The 21364-nt window shown below is 42.1% G+C and overlaps 1 protein-coding gene and 1 long non-coding RNA gene across 2 annotated transcripts; both read left to right on the top strand.

Moving 5' to 3' along the window:
• The first annotated feature begins 641 nt into the window (after positions 1-641).
• Positions 642-2447, top strand: LOC147019193 (uncharacterized). Its single transcript, XM_085899522.1, has 3 exons — positions 642-804; positions 1597-1702; positions 2099-2447. The coding sequence occupies exons 1-3, from the start codon at positions 644-646 to the stop codon at positions 2384-2386; spliced, it is 555 nt and encodes a 184-aa protein (XP_085755648.1). The 5' UTR covers positions 642-643; the 3' UTR covers positions 2387-2447.
• Positions 2448-16580: 14133 nt separating this feature from the next.
• On the top strand, positions 16581-17612 carry LOC147019194 (uncharacterized). The gene is made up of 3 exons (XR_015062676.1): positions 16581-16676; positions 16793-16906; positions 17420-17612. It is a non-coding gene; the product is annotated as an uncharacterized LOC147019194 (long non-coding RNA).
• The last annotated feature ends 3752 nt before the right edge of the window (positions 17613-21364 follow it).

Genomic DNA, 21364 nt, shown 5'->3' on the forward strand with positions numbered 1-21364 from the left:
TTCCAGCAATCTGTGTGTGTGTGTGTGTGTGTGTGTGTGTGTGTGTGTGTGTGTGTGTGTGTGTGTGTGTGTGTGTGTGTGTGTGTGTGTGTGTGTGTGTGTGTCTGTGACCGCTGTTTCTGGACAACCACTGGTCCGATCTAATTTAAACTTGCCAGGAATATTGCTGGGGACCTGTGGATGTTTTTTCAAGGTTTGATATTAATTGGACAAGCGGTTCCCAAGTTACCGCCATTTATTTGCCAACCAATGACAGGACACGGTGCGATGACGTCACGATTGACGTCATAATTCTTCTTTTTTTTTTGCACGATTGACGTCACAGCTCTTCTTCTTCGTTTGATATGTCACAATTACATACGGCCACGCACCTACGGGCACTCACGTGCATGCACTCATGGGCATGCACTTTCAGGACACGGTGCCATGACATCACGATTGATGTCAAGTTTTTTTTTTTTGCACGTACGGCCACGCACGTACGGGCACGCGAGAGCGAAGGAACGGCCTGTGTGGTTGTTGTTTCTGGCACGCGGTTTGAAAGTTTATTTATTTATTTTTGCATGTATGGCCACGCACGTACGCGCCCGCACTCGTATTTATAATTTCGTTCAATTTTTCTTTGCAGGTAACCATGGATAGAATGGGAAAGAGAGATAAAACGCCATCACCACAAGGTGATGAACAGACGCCTTCACTTTGGAAAAAGGTCAAGAAGTCTTTTCAGAAAAGGAGTTCTCAGGAAGAGACTCCAAAAGAATCTGCTTCCTCTTCGACGAGCAATGAACCAGCCACTTCGGCATGGTAAGAAAATGGCTGCTCACTTTTGATGGAGAGTTTGAGAAATGGCTTGAGCAAAATGTTTGCATGAAAATACATGGTATGTCTTGCAGGTCCTGATTGTTTGTAGTATACCTGTTCAGATCAGGGAAATAATGAGGTTCATCATAGCAAGTGAGTGTACCAATATAAGAATAGCATGAAGAGTTCCAAAGGAATCCTTCCTTTTCGCATGCTTTTTGATATGAATCGCAAGAACCCAATTCCATATAATCTTCAGTTGAGAGAAGCATTCAATAATCTCCCATTGAATCAACTGCCCCAAATTGAATTTTTGATTCCATAATCCTCTTGATAACCGTGCGAGTCCAAACTCGCTTCCTTTGAGAGAGGCCATTGCCAGAGAGAGGGAGGGAGAGAGAGAGTGAAGGGAAGCTGCCACACTCGACCGGCCATTTTCGGAAATATTTTGACATCCCAATTCACATCATGGCACAATGGGTAATCGTGTTAGATTACTGGGAGAGGAAGGAATGATAACGATGCATCGATTGTTCCCATGTATAAAGATAAACATGTCGGAGGAAGTGAGAAGACTTCCAGGATCAGGTTATCAGAAGCGATTTCTGACTATCAAACAATTTGGTGTAAAATGGAGGTGATTGTGAAGTGAAGCTCATTCTACTGTCATCTAACCCCTGTGTAATTGGATAAAAATGTAATATTGGGGGGGTAAAAAAGACATTACACTCAAGCACTACCCCCCCACCCCCCTTCCCCACAATTTCTACCCTCAACCCCCTCCCTCTTCCTCAGTGCAAACAGGTCAAAGAGGAAATTTCGACGTTTCAGAAAAAAGAAGCAAAGTAAAGAGGAGAGAATGGAAATGATGTGGGAGGAACAAAACACTCTGAAAAATGAGGTGAGGGGTTCACTTGCTTTGGCGGAACGTGAGGCATTCTGATCCCTGACCGCAACACCAAACGATACCAGAACCAAGACCTCCAGATAGTCATCCTCATCTCTTGTTTTGTATTGATTGAAATACGATCACACTTCAACTACACCTTTGTGCCCCAAAATTGCCTCTCCGACCATATTGGAAGATTTTCCTCGTCCAATTTCTCCCTCTCAACCACCAACCTTCATTCCAACAGGAATCGCTGTAATTGCATTGTGCTTGATTGAAAACGACAGCAGTGTAAAGATAGAACTTGTACATCAAGCTCTTATTTTACTTCTTTATGACAACCTCTGTCTCTTTACTTACTCAAAATGTATCATCTTGACATATTTTACACCTCGTCTTGTTCATCAGATGAAGCGGCAACTGGATGCTAAAACACTTATGGTCCAGCAACTCGAGAGTAAACTGGATAGAAGAAAGGTTTTGCTCCAGAATCTTAAAAGTGAAGTTGATCGGTTGAAGGAACAAATAAAAGAAAACAAGGCCAAGCTCGCTGACCTGAATCGGTCAGGAAGCGGCACTGAGTGGCTTGCCACAGGAGAGTCCCAGCATCATGAAGGAATCCTCACGTCACTCCAAGCTCAAGTGAGTCATTCATTTAAACGAGATGTTTATTTATTCACAACCACAATTTATTGACTCTATCGGAAATCAAGTTTCAGCAACCAAGATATATCTATGGGTTAATACAGGAGACTCTTCTCTTGACAGTTCACATAATTATAGTAAAAAAATTATGTTGTTTTTTAATGCTTTTTTTTTTTGTTTGTTTCCATAGTCGAGGCTCGTGGAAGAGCGAGCACACTGAACGGATCAGGATGTAATAGACAAAAACAGGATGCAAAATGGAGAATGAGTGGAGAAGGAAACTCCAAGGAGGAAAAACTTGAAAATTTGGAGGGATTTGGGTGGGGTTAACGAGGGTAGAAAAGATCATGGTTTTGGATTGGGGACAATCTGAGATGGCACTGAACAGCTGTCTTGAAGAACTGGAGGGAAGAATGACATTGAAGAGGATGTGGAAGTTAATTCTGCAGGCGAGAAATAAAAGAGGAACAATGAGGGGAGGTGAGCAGTGTTCTTGGATTTCATGTTCAGGCCAACATTTGACTGAAGGAGGTAGGAATTTGGATTTTTTTCGTAGAAATGGAAAAAAAACTTGCCAACTCTTCACAAATTTAAACTTTGGGATCTTTAACGTCCATCAACTAAAACTAGCAGACGAGAGACTTGGCCGACTGACCTTTCCAGTGATGGTGCACCTTATAAGTGCACTACCTCTATTACCTTTCCATTGGAAAACATTGGTTACAACATTTAAAAAAATCACTCATCTCACCTGTCGCAACCACAACTTGGCCGCAGTAATAAGAGATCTCCAGGTTTGTCTGTGTTGTTACTCGTGAGGTGGAAAATAACTCCATTTTCCACAAGTTGGATCAGCATACCAAAGGAGAATCTTTAATTTCGTATATACGGAGGAAGAACATTGAATGATTCACTGAAACATTCGAATGGACTTCACTGACACATAAGCCCGAAGCAATTCTTCTTATACACAACTTGACATTCCAAAGAATGGGAGGGGAGAACTACAGGGTTAGCTGATAAGCATTAGGCAAAAGAACTCAAACTGCAATATGTGTCCACTGGGTGAAAGAGAGAATGACATAATCATGGCAAAAGTTGCAGTGTTATCAACCAGGTCACCTTGTTTCATAGTTAGACATTCCTTTTATCAATATTTAGGTTAAAAGACTCTTGGGTAAAGGGAAACATAACTGACAGCCAATTCAACTATAGCATAAAAATTAGATTTATATAGCACGAGCAACAATTATAATTGAGAGTACGTGAATAGAATTTTTTTTCTTCCACATTCCCCCCTTTTTTCCATATCAAGAAAATTTGAATAAATATATTACACATGATCACCATACCCCGTTCCGAGAGGAGAAAAAATATCCGTTACACAAGTTCAATCAACAATGGCAGCGAGTGCTCATGGGTGAAGAATGCTGGATGACGACCATTTCAATAGTGTCCCAGCCAGGTTCTTGAGTGTGTTTCCATTTAATTCATGGCCTGTTCATCAGCATGTGTCACAAATCGAAAAGACATGCTACCCGAAGCCAGACGATAAGTAGGTCAGGGTGTAGATCGAGCAGCACCCAACGGGAAACAGAGTCGAGGCACTCCTTGCAGCTGCAGAGAAGGTTGATCTTGGCAGGTACGAGCTTGGGCCCGACACTGGGTTGAAGGAGATGAAAATGACTCGAGAGGTGACCCAGAGATCCAGCCCCAGCAGAGTTTGGGGCCTCGTAGCAGCAGTTTGTGCAATCAGGTTTGATTCACCAAGCGAGCTGTGCACGTTGGAGGCAGCCACGATGGCTGCACCAGCCCCACTCGCACCATAGAACACATGTTGCAGATAACTCGCCGTGTGGACCTTCAGGGCCTATGTTGTGCATTGTGAAACCACGGCAAGTTCACGATGTATCTACAGAGCAGCAATTTGTGAGTGGTTGGGGACATTCCTCCAGGCAGGCACCATGCAACGGCGACGTCAAGTCTTTGCTTTGCTGTGGTTTGACTTGTCCAACCTTCTCTTCAGTGGGTTTTTTTTCCCCCTTTTTCTTTAACATGCTCATCTTATCTCCTCAGGAAGGGGGTAGTGTCATGATCAAGTGTTGAATGCCCAATCACCCAAATCTGGGTTCTCCCCATCGTCCAATCTTTCGGTGGAAGTTCTTCCAAAGCTTCATCAGATAAAATCATACACTGCATAGTTCAACTGCTCTCAACACTCCGAAACAAACAGAATCAAGGTTAAGCATCGATTAAACATGCCAATCAATAAACGTCATGGGCTCATGTATTTCAATAAGACTGACAAAGGTTCTTATAGAAGCATTTTACTTGCATTATATGTGATATCAAAATTCTATCCCTTTCATATCCTTGTTTTTCGCACCAAAACGACATGCTAAAATATACAGAAATCTCAGTTGCATGTACACTCAAAAACATTCATCTCATTTGCTATTTCCATGAAGAAAGGGGAACAGTCTTTATCAGGGTTCCAATTTGCAATCAACAATTCTTTTCACCATCCTTTAAAAAAAATCCCTTCTAGTCAAGAAATATATTCCATCATCTGTACAATAATTATGAAAGTCAGATCCTTCTTTCTTCTTCAATGTATTTTAATTTGTCTGAGCGATAAGTACAAGACTCAATCCCAACAAGTGGACAGGTTCCCTTTTTTTTGGAGCAAGTGCCGAATTCAAAGCGATTCGATTTTGCACAGTTACCATTTTAACATTTGCAATAATTTCAACATTCATATCTGCTAAACAATCCACAATTTCATTCACAAGCAGTTCCAGAGCAACTGCCATTATTTATTTATTTTCCCAGCTAACTTAGCACTTCCGTGCTGATGAAAGATGGTCAAGTCAGTGTTAGATATACCTCAACTTACTTACGTAAACGTACAAGAAGTTCCACTTCATAAAAATCATGCACTTGCCCAATTAATCAGAAAACAGATAAAACAGGTAATACTTAAATTGGCTTGTGGCGTCATCACACTCTTTTCAATGATATAATTCTTACACTGACCGATTTAGCATTCATTTCACATGGTAATTCCTTCTGTACTCCACATAATTCTTGTTTATCCTTTTTTTCCACAAAATATGGAAGCATTTACAGTACATGGTACAATTCCTAATTCCATTAATTGATTTCATAATAGCTGTTGGTCTCACCACTCTTCCAGCCATTCTGCATTATGGTTATGTAAATACCATGCTGCTTTCTCTCATAACTTTGTTTTGTCCTTGCAGTTAACTTATGATTCATAATATGTAACATTGACCAATCTGTCGATCATTTTAATAAGAGAGACCCTCTTTCAATATCTTGTAAGAACCTCAACTTTATATATTATCTCTATTCAATTCGCAGTGACTTTTCCCTACCCTCAATAAACAGATCAATTTAGGAATCATCGCTACAGTGATTGACAATATATCAATCAATCACTACAAGTTATCAAGAACCTCACTGTGATATAACCAATCATTCACATGTGTCCCAAGTTACTGGTTTAAAGATACGGACTCTAATTACTCCGCAAATTTCGATCCATTCAAGAATAAGTTAGAAAAACAAATATGGAGAATACTCCATCACTTGGAGACCCTAATACATTTAAATTAGGATTACGAGACTTGTATGATAAAAGGTTTCTCTATTTGTAATCTCAAAACAAAAGTTGATATTAATTATAACCAAAAGAAACATGATTGTTCGAATACTATGATGAATTGTCATGGAGAAAAAGACACAATGAACACAAAAATCATGTGCTTCCAGCGTTCTCAATGAGTTCCCTTTTCCTATTTTTTTTTAATGAGCTGAGTCTGAAAGTAATTAACTCCGTTATCGCACACAACTTCCATTAGTTATGAACTGTTCCCCATGTTTATGCATGTGACAACAAACCCGGCGCATGCAGACATTATCACGAGTATCACTTGTAAAAATTACACTAATTAAACAAGTAGCATGATTATCATTGGCGTCATAGGGTGGTTCTTTTAGAAGTCTTTCTTGGGCTCTCAGCTCTGTGAACTTCCTCATCGTAAGAGTTCCACGATGCTCGGCCATCTTGACATCGAGTTGCCGAGCTGCAGACCACACTTTGGCTGCATAGCATCCATTTGGAAACATTTGGGAACAAAATTGCCAATATGGTGAAGAAATGCCAAATTTCTCCAAACAATTTATTTATACCAAATGCTAATATTGTTTCATCAATCTGATGAGCATCCATTTCTTTCATGGTCAATGGAGCTGAAATATCTCGGAAAAATAATGTGTAACCAACCTCTCTCATCACCATTCACAATTCCATCAACATTTTAAATCTCTTACATTGTCCATCTTATCCACTTCTCTCTCACCAAAACAGCAACATGCTGCAATATAACCAACTCAGATACACGAGCCATCTCATCACGTCCTCTGACCTTTTAAATACAAATCCATTCCTTTCTCAAAACAAATAAATACAGTTTAAACCTCTGTTTTTAAACAGGTGAACAAAAATTGTCAAATCATTTGTCAAAGTTGTCATCAGGCGAATAGGATTTAAATTGCAACTCAAAACACTCCGTCCGTACATGTAGCTATCTCGGGAGAACCTTCCCCATCTTTTTTTCTTTGGAAGTTCTTCTCTGTTGTGGGGGAAGCATGGGAGATTTGAACTGCTGTTAGCATCATGACATGATACCTGCTGTTAGCTCCCAACTGGTCCTTCTTTCTCCTGATTGGCTACTCCTGATGGCCATTGGGTTAAAACTCCACCTTTTGAGTACATTATTTATCCAATTTTGCTTCATCAGCTTTATGGTCTATCATTGTCACAATAAATAAAATTGTCCAATTAAATCTTATGAATTTACCCTGACAGACAGAGGCCCATATAAAGACAACAGATGTGTATTTCTGTCCGCTTCCCATACAGAAAGCTTGACCTTGGCAGGCGAAGGATTGGAATGTCCTTTTGATAAGGCCTGCAATGGCTGTGTGTTTAAGGAGCACCGGACAGCCAGTCTGTACACAAGCCATCTCAGGAGCACTAGCTTTGTCTGGATTTTAACCCAATGTTCTTCACCAGTTGATGTACTTGGTTAACAGATCAATCGTTGTAAGAGGTAGCATTATTTCATTCATATGTGCAATTAATTTTTTTTCCTGCCTGAATCGATCAAATGTGGTTACACTGGGTTGTTTGCAATTGCCTTCCCAGTAGTAGTTTTGGGAGGAATTTGTCTAACATCCATCAACCAATGTCATCCATTAACTTTAACATTCACAGACTAATGAATACAGCACGCCTCGTTTAACGTCCATCCGAGGGATCATGCATCATCTGTGAATCGCCCTTTGTGCTAAACATCAAATCGATCACATTTCGATATTTCGATCACATTTTAAGTACAATTGTTGTGATTCAAATCAAAATTTTGGAAACATTTCTCACACGCATTTCAACACAGTAGCCCCCACCCTCCCAACTGTGCCGTGGGTAAAACACACACACACACACACACACAAGAGACGCGAGGGTTTTTTTGTTGACAATAGCACTCGCCTTTTGGGGCCATTTTTTCTCTGGGGCATTACCCCCCCCCCTTTGAATCCGCGGATGAATTGAATTGGGGGGGGTCCAGTACCCATAAATCTGGTCTAGCAATACGAACAGCTGCTTGTAAGACCTCAGCTTGCCGGGCTGAGACATTGGAGGCAAATTCCCACTTTTCATCAATTTATTTCATCAGTAATGAACAAAGCGCTATTTAATTATTTTTGTCTCATAATGCCGGTGATAGTGAGCCTCTGAAATAGACTTCACGTTCGGAATATATTCCACATTCACAATTGTTATTTCACAATTTATCCAAAATCCCTATGGCTTTTAAATAAAACTTCAACACTTGCTTCAGCATCTATCCAAGGCTGGGAACACACATTTATCCTTCCCTGCCGGCAAAGCACAGACATTCCAGTTTAGTGTTGGCCCGTTCAGGGAGATTCGTGACCTTGGTTTTTATCAGCAACAAGCAAGTGGCCCCAAGCCAAAGTGGTCTCATCATGAGCCAGTAACCAAACCACAAACAGCCAGGCCACTTTAACTCTCTGCCTGAAGTTTCTTTAGCTGTTGCAATATCATTTCTAACAAGACATTAATGTATGACATCGCACAGTAATCTTCAGTTCCTTATCGAGCTCACAATCGCTTCTAATTCAGATTTTCACCAAGATTGAATTCACACACACACACACACACACACACACACACACACACACACACACACACACACACACACACACACACACACACACACACACACACACACACACACACACACACACACACACCTCTCAATCTAGTCTTAAAACACTCTCAACGACATCCGCCCTGCACTCTCAATCGATCGCAGCACAATGCAAGGGCTCTGTCTTTCAATACAAGCTTACATATACCCACTTATTTGTGTCCATGACAAAAATGTAACAGTGTGTGAATAGTCAGTTGTCATCGTTTTTCCCATGAAATCGGCGTGTGCACTTCGCCTCATCCAGAGTCTTCACAGTGTCTGGTGACAACCAATCCTGATCTCCACTTTCCGTACTCATTCATTCCCATAAGCTTCACAGGTCACAATAGACAACAGAGCACGTTTTATTCCAGTGAAATCTATTGGACTCGCACACGCTCCATTTCAACACTCACTTAATACTACATGCAGATCAATGTAAATCAGTGCACATCCAAATCAGACATAAATACAAACACACAAGAGTTCCAGGTTGGGACACTCAACTTACATCCTTAACACAAAACTCCACATTTCTAATCACATTGCATTCACAAATCCATCCAAAGAGGGAACTCCTCAATACAAAACTATAGGATTTACGAATCCGTAACACCTCCACACAATACAATGCAACAGTCTCACAGCAAGCAAACTTCCAGTGAGTTCAATGAACAAACAGAAATCCAAACGGGTAACTCAACAAACATTCATAACACTTATTCGTTCTCCCACTTGCCCATTCTCCTTGCCCGTTTACCTGGGTTGGCATCAGTTTAGCCTCAGTCTCAGCATGATGCTGTTCGATCAATGAACTGCAATGGGTTATATAGGGCATCAGATCCTTCACATCCTTGGATTCCCAGCCGATACACACTCGCTTGATCTCGTTCTGCAATTTTGCTGCCAACCCGCTGAAAAATGCATGAGCAAACGGGACGCCTTCTTCATCTTTTAATCCAGAGTGACGCTGATACACACTCCGTGACCGTTCCAGGTAATCCAACGGATCTTCGGATGAGCGTTGTTTGCACACTTGTATTTTCCCCCAATCTGTTTTGAGTGGTGCTATCTCTGTCACCGTGTCAATGAGCTTGTTGACATGTTCTTTGAGCTCGTCTCAGGTTCCGGGCGCTTCACTTGGCCATCCCGCGACTTGTTTCAATTGTCGGAGTCACCCCTCGGGCACAATCAATTTCCACAAAATATTCATGTCCACATTCGTCAGCTGATGGCATTCCACAATCAGACACAACTCTCGTTGAAACTTTTGTGGATCCTCCCGTACCTTCGGCATCTCGTTGGCAATGGCCCTTAACTCGGAACCCCATGGCCGATATATTGCTTGCACGGTAATCCGGCGCCCGCTAATCTCGCAATGGGAACGTACCTTGAGGTCTTTTTGTCTTTTCCCTTCACCTCCAAAACTTTCCTCAGGTGAGTCAAACAATCCCGATCAAAAGTACCATTCTCAGGAAAAGGCAATTTACTATTCATCGTCCAAACGGACCAATTTGCAACGTCTCTCACAGAATCAGGTCCGTATTTATCAAATATATATCTCATGCATGTCCCTCTGCGTGGCCTGGGGCAGGTTGCTTTGGGATACCCAATCTCATCACTCTTTCCACCAGCATTTCCCATCCTGCAAATCGTTACCAGGTCACAAATACCATGAAATATGCACTTCAATATCGCGATAACACAACAAATGCTGTTCAGCACTGCAATAAAGCAACTATATAGTACTGTGAGTTCGAACCACATAACCCTCACACACAATCACACTTTGTCACACAGTGAGCTGGGCCTCGAACCCCTCTCTTTGCGGAGGTGGGACTCCAACCCCCCTCACTTTTGGCCAGAGGGGATTGGCCTTTTCCCCTCTGCCTGCTGAATTAAGTACAGCACAGTGAGCCGAGTACCGAACTCGCTCAAGGTAGGGTGGAGACTCGAACCCCCCCCCCCCCCCCCCGTGGAGAGATCCCTGATCTCTGTTCAGCCCCGAAGGCTCAAGCGGTCTCGAACCGCAGGATCCTCTCAGGCCTACCACTAAAGGTTCTCCTTTGTATACCTCTCCTATCAATAAAGTACCACGTTACCCGTTTCGCTGAGAGATGCAGCATCCGATCTGAAGTCAGAGCAAACATCTTAAGTGGCCACTTGCTTGCTGTTATGCCAGGTGATGCTGTTCCCAGTCCTGCCGGGGTTCAGGTCCCTGTTTGGGCGCCAAAATTGTGGTGGAAAATAACTCAATTTTCCACAAGTTGGATCAGCATAGCAAAGGAGAATCATGAATTTCGTATATACGGAGGAAGAACATTGAATGATTCAATGAAACATTCGAATGGACTTCACTGAAACATAAGCCCGAAGCAATTCTTCTTATACACAACTTGCCATTCCAAAGAATTGGAGGGGAGACATACAGGGTTAGCTGATAAGCATTTGGCAAAAGAACTCGCACTGCAATACGTGTCCACTGGGTGAAAGAGAGAATGACATAATCATGGCAAAAGTTGCAGTGTTATCAACCAGGTCACCTTGTTTCATAGTAAGACATTCCATTTATCAATATTTAGGTCAAAAGACTCTTGGATAAAGGGAAACATAACTGACAGCCAATTCGACTATAGCATAAAAATTAGATTTATAAAGCACCAGAAACAATTATAATTGAGAGTACATGAATGTAATTATTTTTCTTCCACACTCGGAACGTCCATTTTCTTCGATTCACTGTTTCTTTTGGAAGATTATCTCACCACCTCCTTTGAGGGAGTGCATGCTGACACACTCTGGTCTTCCATGAGTATACTGGAGGGTGTTCGTCCAGAAGGTCATGACCCCGTTGGTCTGGTTCCTCACAGAACCAGTTTCCGGTCTGCACCGTTATGAGGTGGGGTTCTCTTGTGTGACAATTGGAAATCATCAAGCGACTTCATTTCACCTTTTGCCATAAGTGGCTCTGACCCCAACATTGCTGGAAACAGTGCCAGACCAGGGACAGACATATCCTGCAAATCCTCAGAAAATATTATTCCTTGTGCAATGCCATGCCTTTCATGAAAAATATTAACTAATTTGAACCATGCGCAGCTCTTAACTCAAAGTTTGGTGAATGTGTACCTGGTGTTGGCTTCATGTTTGGGGTGGTGGGGCTTGGGATCCTCAGATCCTGAGTTCAAATCCCACTCCGCTATTGAATTAATATCAGGTGGGGTTGAGTCTGCCTGACATCCTTCCGAGGTCGGCAAAATGAGTGCCACCTTGCAGATATCCTGTGTTGGAGTGGTGACCTGTCCAGGATTGTGCCCAATAGCCAAGGAGACTGCTGTGGCAGCACCAAAGCTCTGCACAGTGTCAGGTCTCAATGGATGAATGGATGGATGGTGAATGTGCTGGAAGACAATATGACTTGTTCTTGGCTCAGCACAAGGCAGGGATGACAGTCAATGAGAATGAAATCCAACCCAAAATTCTTGCTTTGTGCCCTTCAAAAGATGTGTCCAAGTTCGAACATCAGATGTCTGTTTGACTGCAGGCACATCCTCCCCTTGGTGGAACTTGTTTTTATGACTAGCAGTGAGTTCACACACCTTCCTTACCACAATTTGCTGGTTGGAGGTTAAGATACTGTCTTTTAAACGTATGCAGCAGAAAGTGCTGGTTGAGGTGGTACCAGCAGCAGGATTGATTCTTTTCACTTTGATTGCTTAAATGATTTAAATGCATCTTTCTCCAGATCAATCTCTGCTGAGTTCCTCAAAAATCTCACTTTTTGGAGAACCATATTTTATTTCTTTGTGTCCTCTTATTTTCCTTGGTTTTGCAGTTGCGTACAATGAAACTGACCTTGGAACATAGAAATATGGAAATCCAAGTTTTATCAAATGACCTGGAACAGACCAGGAAGCAAGCTTGGAAAAGTGACAAGAAGCTGAAAGTTCTTCAACAACAAAAGGATGGAAATGATCGATCACTCCAGACTCAAGTATGTCCTTCAGAAAATTTTTTATATATATATTTTAATTTAAAGCAGGATTTCGTTTTATCTGTTGATAATTTAATATTACAAGTCCACATTTGTCAGAGGTGGCTTGCAGGATGGCCCAGAGGTACGCACACTCATCTCTAAGCTGTCCAACCTGGGTTTGAATCGCGACCCAGCCATAAGCTGTCACCCTGGTGTTTTACAGACAGGGCGATTCATAAATGTGTGTGCCATCCTTGGATGGAAGTTAAACTGTGCATCCCGGCAGCCAGCACTAGTTGTTGGATGTGAAAGATCCCATGGTGTCCTTAGAGAAGAGTCGGTGAGCTATCGCCAGCACCATGAACAAATTCCAAATTTCTGGCCGAACCTCACATTCCCCCTGTTCCAATGGAACGAAGTGCAAAAGCATCAACCTATCAAGAGGGTTGCTGCAACCCTGAGCTGGACATGTGAATTTGTCATTGGAGTAGTTTTCCAGAGGAGCAGCTCAGGAAAAAACTTCATTAATTTAGCAGAAGAGACAAACAAGAGGAGCTGAACAGGTGGAGATTGTTGAATAAATGCTTCAAACCCCATGAGGACTTCAAGGTTCACACGAATGATGAATGTGGATTTTGTTTGAGTCGGTGATCAAGTTGTGAAGACATGTTTTCACACAATTCACTGAAAGCAATGTAAAATTTTTGGGATGTTGTCTTTTCCACGACATTGTATAGTGTTGTTTTATCATTCTGAAGCATTTGTGACAGCTCAACAAAAATAACCAATTAATTTTTGACATCTATTAGGAAAGAACATCTTCACCCCTTCAACAACAACTTGGCCTGCCTCACCCAGGTACATCTGGGGAAACTTTACATGATTCTCAACTTCAGATGTTGCTCATGGATGAGCGTAAGCGGTGTCAACATCATAAAAGTCACTACATCAATCTAAAGATGCAATATACTCGGCTACAGCAAGCAATGAATGATGCAGAGGCAGATGTGGGCAAGATGCTCATCGAACGAGACAAAGCACAGGCTGAGAAGAGACAAATATTTGAGGAACTGACTGCCAAACTCGCAGCAAAGACGATTGAGGCAAACCAGCTTCGAGATAATGTTCTGACAGTTCACGACCTGGAAGTGCTGAAAGCCAAAATTCAAAAGGAAGTGGAGGATTCGTTTAAGGAAACCTTGACAAAGCGGGAGGAAGAAATAGTGCATTGCCGGGATGGGTTGAACAAGTTGCGTAATGAGAATTGTCTCCTCAACACAGAATTCAATCTCCAGCAACAGTTGAATGCACAACGACAAGAGAAAATTCAGTTGAAACATGATTCTGAGTTGACCCACCTCAGAATGAAATGCAAACAGAAGTGTCAAAGAGCAGAGCAGAACAATATGCAATGTGTTGATGCTCTGAAGAATGAGAACTTCTTGCTGAACCAGAGACTGACCAGTCTTCAGGAGGAATTGGCTGACGAGAGAATTACGGTTGAACGTGAGCAGAGAAAATTGGCACAACAGTTGAAAGACACTCAGGCGAAGTTGAACACAGCTGAGTTAAGAGTCAAAAAGATCAGAGAGTGTGTTGAGCAGATGGAGAACGAGGAAAGAAATTTTGAGGAACAGAAACTTCAATTGCTTTCCAAGCTATGCCATGCAGAGCAAGAAATCAGGATGCAGCATCTCCAGTTTGAGGCTGCACAGACACGCACCCAACTTGAACAGGCCAAGGAAATTGCAGCACTGCGAATGGAGCTGTCCTTGCAGCAGCAGAAATATGCCAACCTGGATAAACAACACATGGCATCGAAAAAGGATTTATTACAATGCGTGCATTCCATCCAGCAGCAAGATGCTGCATGGAACATGGAATTGCAACAAGACATGCTGAAGCAGAAGAAAGACATTGTACTAGGTCAGTTGGAAGAATGGCGAACTGAGGAGTGCTTTAAAAAAGAGGAGCGTGTCAGCTTTGATAAGCGACAGGAGAAAGATAACAAAGATGTAATGCAACAGTATCTTGCCAAGCAGCAATATTTGGAGCGGAACATCACACTCATAAATGACAAGATTGAGCAGATGGGAGATGTACCAGGTCAGTTTGAAGAACTGCGAAGAGAGCTGTTCTCACAGAGAGCGGAACGTTCCAGCTTTGAGAAGCGAATGGAGAAAGACAATAAGGATGCAACGCAACAGTATCGCGTTCAGCAGCAATTTGTGGCATTGCAAGATAACGAGTTTGACCAGAAGATCGGAAAGTTCGAAATTGAGTTGAAGAAACTGCAATCTGAGTTGTGCATTCAAAAAGAGGAGCATGTCAGCGTTGAGAAGCGACACCAGAAAGAGAACAAAGATCGAATGCAACAGCATCTTTCCCAGCAGCAATATTTGGAACAGAACGTCGCACTGATAAATGACAAGATTGACCAGATGGGCAACGTTCCAGGTCAGTTTGAAGAACTGCGAAGGGAGCTGTTTTCACAGAGGGAGGAGTATGCCAGCTTTGAGAAGAGACACGAAAAAGATAACAAAGATCTAATGCAACAGCATCTTTCCCAGCAGAAATATTTGCAACAGAACGTCACACTGATAAATGACAAGATTGACCAGATGGGCAACGTTCCAGGTCAGTTTGGAGAACTGCGAAGGGAGCTGTTTTCCCAGAGAGAGGAGCATGCCAGCTTTGAGAAGAGACACGAAAAAGATAACAAAGATCTAATGCAACAGCATCTTTCCCAGCAGCAATATTTGCAACAGAACGTCACACTGATAAATGACAAGATTGACCAGATGGGCAAAGTTCCAGGTCAGTTTGAAGAACTGCGAAGGGAGCTGCTTTCACAGAGAGAGGAGCATGCCAGTTTTGAGAAGCGACTGGAGAAAGATAATAAAGATGCAATGCAACAGTATCTTTCCCAGCAGCAACATTTCGAGCATAACATGGTACTGATGAATGACAAGATTGACCAGATGGGCAAAGTTCCAGTTCCCTTTGAAGAACTGCAAAGAGAGCTGTTCTCAGAGAGAGAGGAGTGTACCAGTTTTGAGAAGCGACCGGTTGCAGCAAACAAGGATTCACGACAACAGGAGTATTCGGCCCAGAGGCAAGACATCCCTATTTGCACAGAAATGACAACGAACAATATTGAAGTGGAGAAACGGGTAAAGTTTCAAACAATTGATGATGCGAAGTTGCAAAGGGAAAGGAAAGACCGTGAGGTAACTGATTTGACCTTTTTTTGTTGTATGGAGGAGGAAATCATCGCATCGCAAGAAACAGCGAAGAAATTTCAACAGGAAGTACAAGTTCTGCAAAATGAATTGCAGGCAAGAAAAGCGGAGCACCAGACATGTGACAAGACTGAGGTGGAAAGGCCAAAAAGGAATTTAGAGGTAATTAAGGAGGACCTACAGAAGCATGCTGTGTCTGAAAGTCAGCCGTGTCAGGAAAATTGGCAACTCCAGGACCACGTGAGGCATGTCTCCATGGTGTTGGAAGGTGTGGAGACACAGGCTGAGAGGGAGACGCAGGTCCGGCACTTGCAGTGCGAGGCAAAACAGAAACGATTTCTTGAGATGGTGTCTCAAGTCAACAGTGAACTGACCAAGCTGAGGAACCAGGTATATAATGTTTCCAAAGACAAGAAGGAAATAGAATACCAGGCAAGAAAGAGAGAAAAACAAATTGTTGGGAAATTTGAGATGCTAACAACAGAAAAGGAAAAACTGGAACTTGAAATAATGATTTTGAAGCAGAATGTTCCACTTGAAGTGCATGAACAGTTGTTACGGATCCTGAGAGACCTCGCGAGTCGTCACGCAAAATTCGAGAAAATCTTATTTGGTTCTGTGGTTCCAGGACAACAAACATCTCCTAAGTTGTAGGCCAATCAATTTGGTACCATGGAAGAAAAGTACGTCCAGATGTGAAAGCAACTGGTGAAGGTGTTGCAGGGGATCCAGAGATGTTAAGTCAAGGAGCGTCTGGGACAATCATTCTGGTCCCTCAAATGGAAGTTGTTGTGAAGTGAAAAACACACCTTTTGCAGGTAAATGTGTGATAGAGACTGCATCATTTTCCACAAAATGTTCAAACATTTCATGACAATGCCGATTCGTTAAAATGTTGACATCGATCTTTGCCTTTTGTCGTTCTGGTTGAAAGTGAGTGGATTGAACGTGCGTCAATCCTCCAAAACCACATCCCTTACAAAATGGAGTCTCGGCCCGTTCGAGTTGGTGAAAACATTACAAAGTATTCACACACATTACTTCACCTGTAAGTCGAACAACATCTTCAATCTTCTTTTGCTCATTGTGTTGTTCTTATTATTATTATTTTAATTATTTTGTCATATTTTAATATGTACTTTGGTCGCACGACCCCTTTATAACCGAGAAGCTTTTTGCTTCTTCTTCATCCTCTCCTCCACCCCTCTGTCTGGCCATGTGAAAGTTTAAGATGTTCCCCATTTCCTCAATAAATTTTACAGCATGACAGAACAGTGCAATAAATTACCCAACTCTTGACCCTCACTATAACGTGGCTTCCTGCTTTGCCGATATTGGTATTTCTTCCTTGAAGCTTTGCTGCACCCGCTGAGCTCCTGTTCACTTTTATCTGCCATCCCTCCTGCATTGTATCAATGCATTCTTGTCCTCTTTCCGCTTCATCCCATTATGTCTGTTGACATTTCACCCTCTGTTCATCATATTTCCACCAGTCTCAACACCTGTTCAAATGAATTCATAGATAGAGAAGGTGATCCAATGTCTGTGTTCATGGATTCAGCGCAAACACGGAATTGCCGATGTGGAAGGAAAAACTGGAAACGCAGAAAGAGATGGACTTGAATGACATTGAAGAGACTGAGGAAGTTAGTTGCTCAAGCTGGAAAAGAGCAATAAACGAAGGAGTGAAGGTAAGCAGAGTCTGGATTTTGGGAGTTTTACCAGAAGTGGGTTTTACTGGCAGACCACGTGCACCCTGCAGAAACCTGGGGAGGACAGAGCAGGGCAGAGGGTGGAAGACCAGAAAGGAGATGGTGGCAGACAGAGTGACGATGTGAAGGTGATGTGAAGGTGATCGGCCCAGAGACTCGGCTTCATCACAGGATATACCCATGGTTTTAAAGGCGTTTCCATCGTTTCTAGTTGAGCAATGTTAACATTTGCTTTGGTATTTTGTTGCCCTTTGACACTGCATTTAAAAGTAAAATGTCCGGTTTGTAAGCACAGGGATAAATATGGTATTTTGTTTTGTCTGGAGATGGAGGTGATAAAAGACAAAGAATATCCAGGAAATGGCAATTGTCACCATCTGCTTGTGCAACGTTCAATCCAACACATCTGAAAAGAGAACACACAAGGAAGAGCAAGGTAATTCGAGTATGTCAGGACAGCTTGATTAAAAAGACAATGCACTGAGTGGGTCAACAAGTGGGCACAATAACATGTACAAGCAAGGGAATAAACAAGTTTAACAAAGAGGTGGGTGATTGGTAACACGGTAACCTGCAGGTAATGATTGTTGGATGAGTGGGGGTTGAATGGTTGTTGGATTTAATGATTGTGGATAAGGATGTGGTGGGGGTTGTGATTCAGGGGGTGGGGTTAGTGGGTGAGAGATGATGCAACAGAAGATAGTGGTGCTCTGCCGACTTGAATCCCAGAAGAGTGGGATGGAACAGTCACAGGAAGGGTGGTTCCATAAATGGGAGAAAAGAGGAAGAAAACAGTTGTGTGCAGTTAGCGTGGATTTAATGGTTCGTTATCTCTTTCCATTATTTGCCAAGTAGAGGCATATTAATTCCTGAGACAACCTTTTCCCATGGCTGACATGGAATTCGATAGTTTGTTTGATGTTTCTTTTGGAATGACAGGGTGAGGGTTACATTTAGCAGGATTGAAAGCCTTGTTTCATTTATCAGACCAGTATGTAAATAATTACACATCAGCAGTGATGCAGCTGCTGTCTTCTTGCTCGTGTGATGGGGGGTAATCTGTATATGTCACAATATGGAACCATATTTGTAAAAAGGAAGACAGGGTTTCCAACTGGCCCCATAAGGTGGTCATGTTGTCACATTCCTCATCACAGCTGGCATTGGGCTCTGTCGTTTGTTCTCATATGATTGTAGTTCATGTTCTGCATCTTAAAGTGGGTAATACATAAGGTTTCAGTATTTGAGGATTTGTTCCTTCGTCGTCGGTCTTTCGACAACGGTCGTCTACTTGAGATAACACCTGTTACTTGCCATCCATCACAAGACCATCCAGGATCACCAAAATACATTGTAAGACTCAGGATAACACCTCGCCTACACTTTGATATCGATGGGTCTTGGACATTCTGGATTTTTCAACATTGTGACCCTCGACAGTTGAATTGCTCTCAATTGTCTTTCAAAGATGTTGCATCCTTGTATTCGGGTACAGGCTTAATCACACGTTAGTTGTAATTAACAACCTCTTTCTCACAATATTCACCTCCATCACCGAAAGTGGACGGAGGTTGTGTTTTCACCCCTGTCTGTCACTTCTTTGTTTGTTTGTCTCTCGTTTCTTTGTTTGTTTGTCTCTGTCTGTCTGTCTGTGTCTGTGAGCAGCATATCTCAAAAAACTTATGGCCAAATTTGTATGAAATTTGGAAGAGAGGTTGGGTTGGTGACAAGGACCAATTTTTCCATTTTAGTGAAGTTCCAGATCCAAGCATTTTTTTTTTAAAACCTGATTCTTCACCATTGAGTGCTTGTGCTTAAAGGATAACATGGCATGAGATCTCGATGGTATGGATGGATTCAGACAAAACTTGGTGCACAGGTTGGGTGTGTGACAAAGCCGACATTATTCAATTTTGGTGAAAATCTGGATCCAATAATTTAAATTTTTAATGTGATTCTTCACCATTGAAAGATTTGGCTCAAAACAACAAATATTTTTCAAAGATGTTGTGGCTGGATTATGACAAAACGTGGTTGATGAGTTGGGTATGTGACAGTAACCAGCCGATTAGATTTTTATTTAAGGTCCGGATTCAGATCCAGCCGATCAGTGGGATACAAAACGTAAACTTTTCATCCTGGCGGAGGTATGTGCTCCACCGAGAGCGGTTCTCGTTCATTGTGGTATCATCTTCTGCATTGAATATGCCATTGTGTGTGATTATTAAATATTGGTTATTACCATAAATTAGCTGTCAAGATTTTTTTTCCTGTCCATTCTGACCCCGACGTGACAAATTTCAGACATCTTCTCGCGAATATTGGGTGTCCACCCTGAAGGACAATCTGATCAAGATGATGTCAAGATGTGTACGCAGAGTTTAGTTATCACTGAAGGAGCAATTTAGTTTATCTAATTCCTGGTGTTTATTTCATTTTGAATTGTATATATTTATATTTTTTTGTGTAATAACTCGCACAACGAGCAGGCGTTTGAGAAATTTCCTCCTTTCTTCCAATTTCCTAATTTTCTGAATTTTTGAATAATTTTTGATATTCGCACAAATCCCATGTCATGGTTTTGGTGAGGAGACATTCTTTCCTCTGGGAATATTCAGAGATTAACCTGGACTGATTGGTCAATGAGCCAAGCCAAGGTTTGATTTTCTTTTTCTTTCTGAAAGGAAGGAAAATGTGTTCGCACTCTTCCCTCTATTCTTCCTTTTTTATTTTTTTGTCACTCATTCATGGATACACATGGTTAAAGTGCTCGATGTTTAGTGAAGGTCACACTTGATCTGTTATTTTCATTCATAATAATAAATATCAGTGTGTCAGTCAGTCAGTCAAGTGTGTGTGTGTATGTGTGTGTGTGTGTGTGTGTGGGTGTGTGTGTGTGTGTGTGTGTTGTTCGTAAAGCCTAATATATTCTCTCTAACTTCCCTCCCCCACCCCTTTCCCTATCCCATCCTCACTCTGCCCCTTCTGAATGAATACAGCACTCTCTCTCTCTCTCTCTCTTACCCCCACCTCCCTCCTTGCACCCCTCCATCCTGGAGTGCTTAGCGACATGTGGTGAGGCATTGGTCTCCCCTCCTTCCCTTCCTCTCCCCTCCTCCCCTTCACCTCTTCCCCCCTCCTCCCCTTCCCCTCTCTCTCTCTCTCTCCCCCTCTCCCTCTCCATCTCTCTCTCTCCCCCCTCTCACTCCCCTCCCCTCTCTTGCAGGAAGATGGCTTCTACCAAAAGAAGGAAATATAGCAGCTGAAACTCGAGAGTAATAAAGAAGACAAGAAGCAAACCGCAACAAGTGCTGCGTCCAGAGCATCTGAAACTCCTCAAGAGCAAGAAAGAAGACGAGCAAGAACCACAGACGAAGAGGAAAAGTTGAGTTACACACGTCTTTGTAATTTTGAACATTCCATATTAAAAGACTCACATCATAAACACGTCATACCGGTGATCTCAGAATAGTGCAACACTTACAAAAGGACCAAATTATCGAGAAAATAAAAGGATTACCTGGAATCAGGCAATGGATCTTCCAATGACAGGACTGACGGATTGGATGAGAGAACAAATTGACAAACACAACGTACCAAACACACAAATGGCTTGATGATTCGAGGAGGGAGACAAACATATCAAAAGGACAATTGTGGATTTGAAAATAAAAGTTTGAATCAATAATCCGAAGGTCATTTTAATCGATCCAGGCACAAGTGATTCTTTAAAACAGCTTCAAACACAATATATTATCGTTCCATTTGACAAAGCAAATAAGATTGTTATATTT

This window comes from Eptatretus burgeri, chromosome 10 (assembly GCF_056783735.1).
Source record: "Eptatretus burgeri isolate ZD-2024b chromosome 10, Ebu_testis_v1, whole genome shotgun sequence".
Taxonomy (NCBI): Eukaryota; Metazoa; Chordata; class Myxini; order Myxiniformes; family Myxinidae; genus Eptatretus; species Eptatretus burgeri.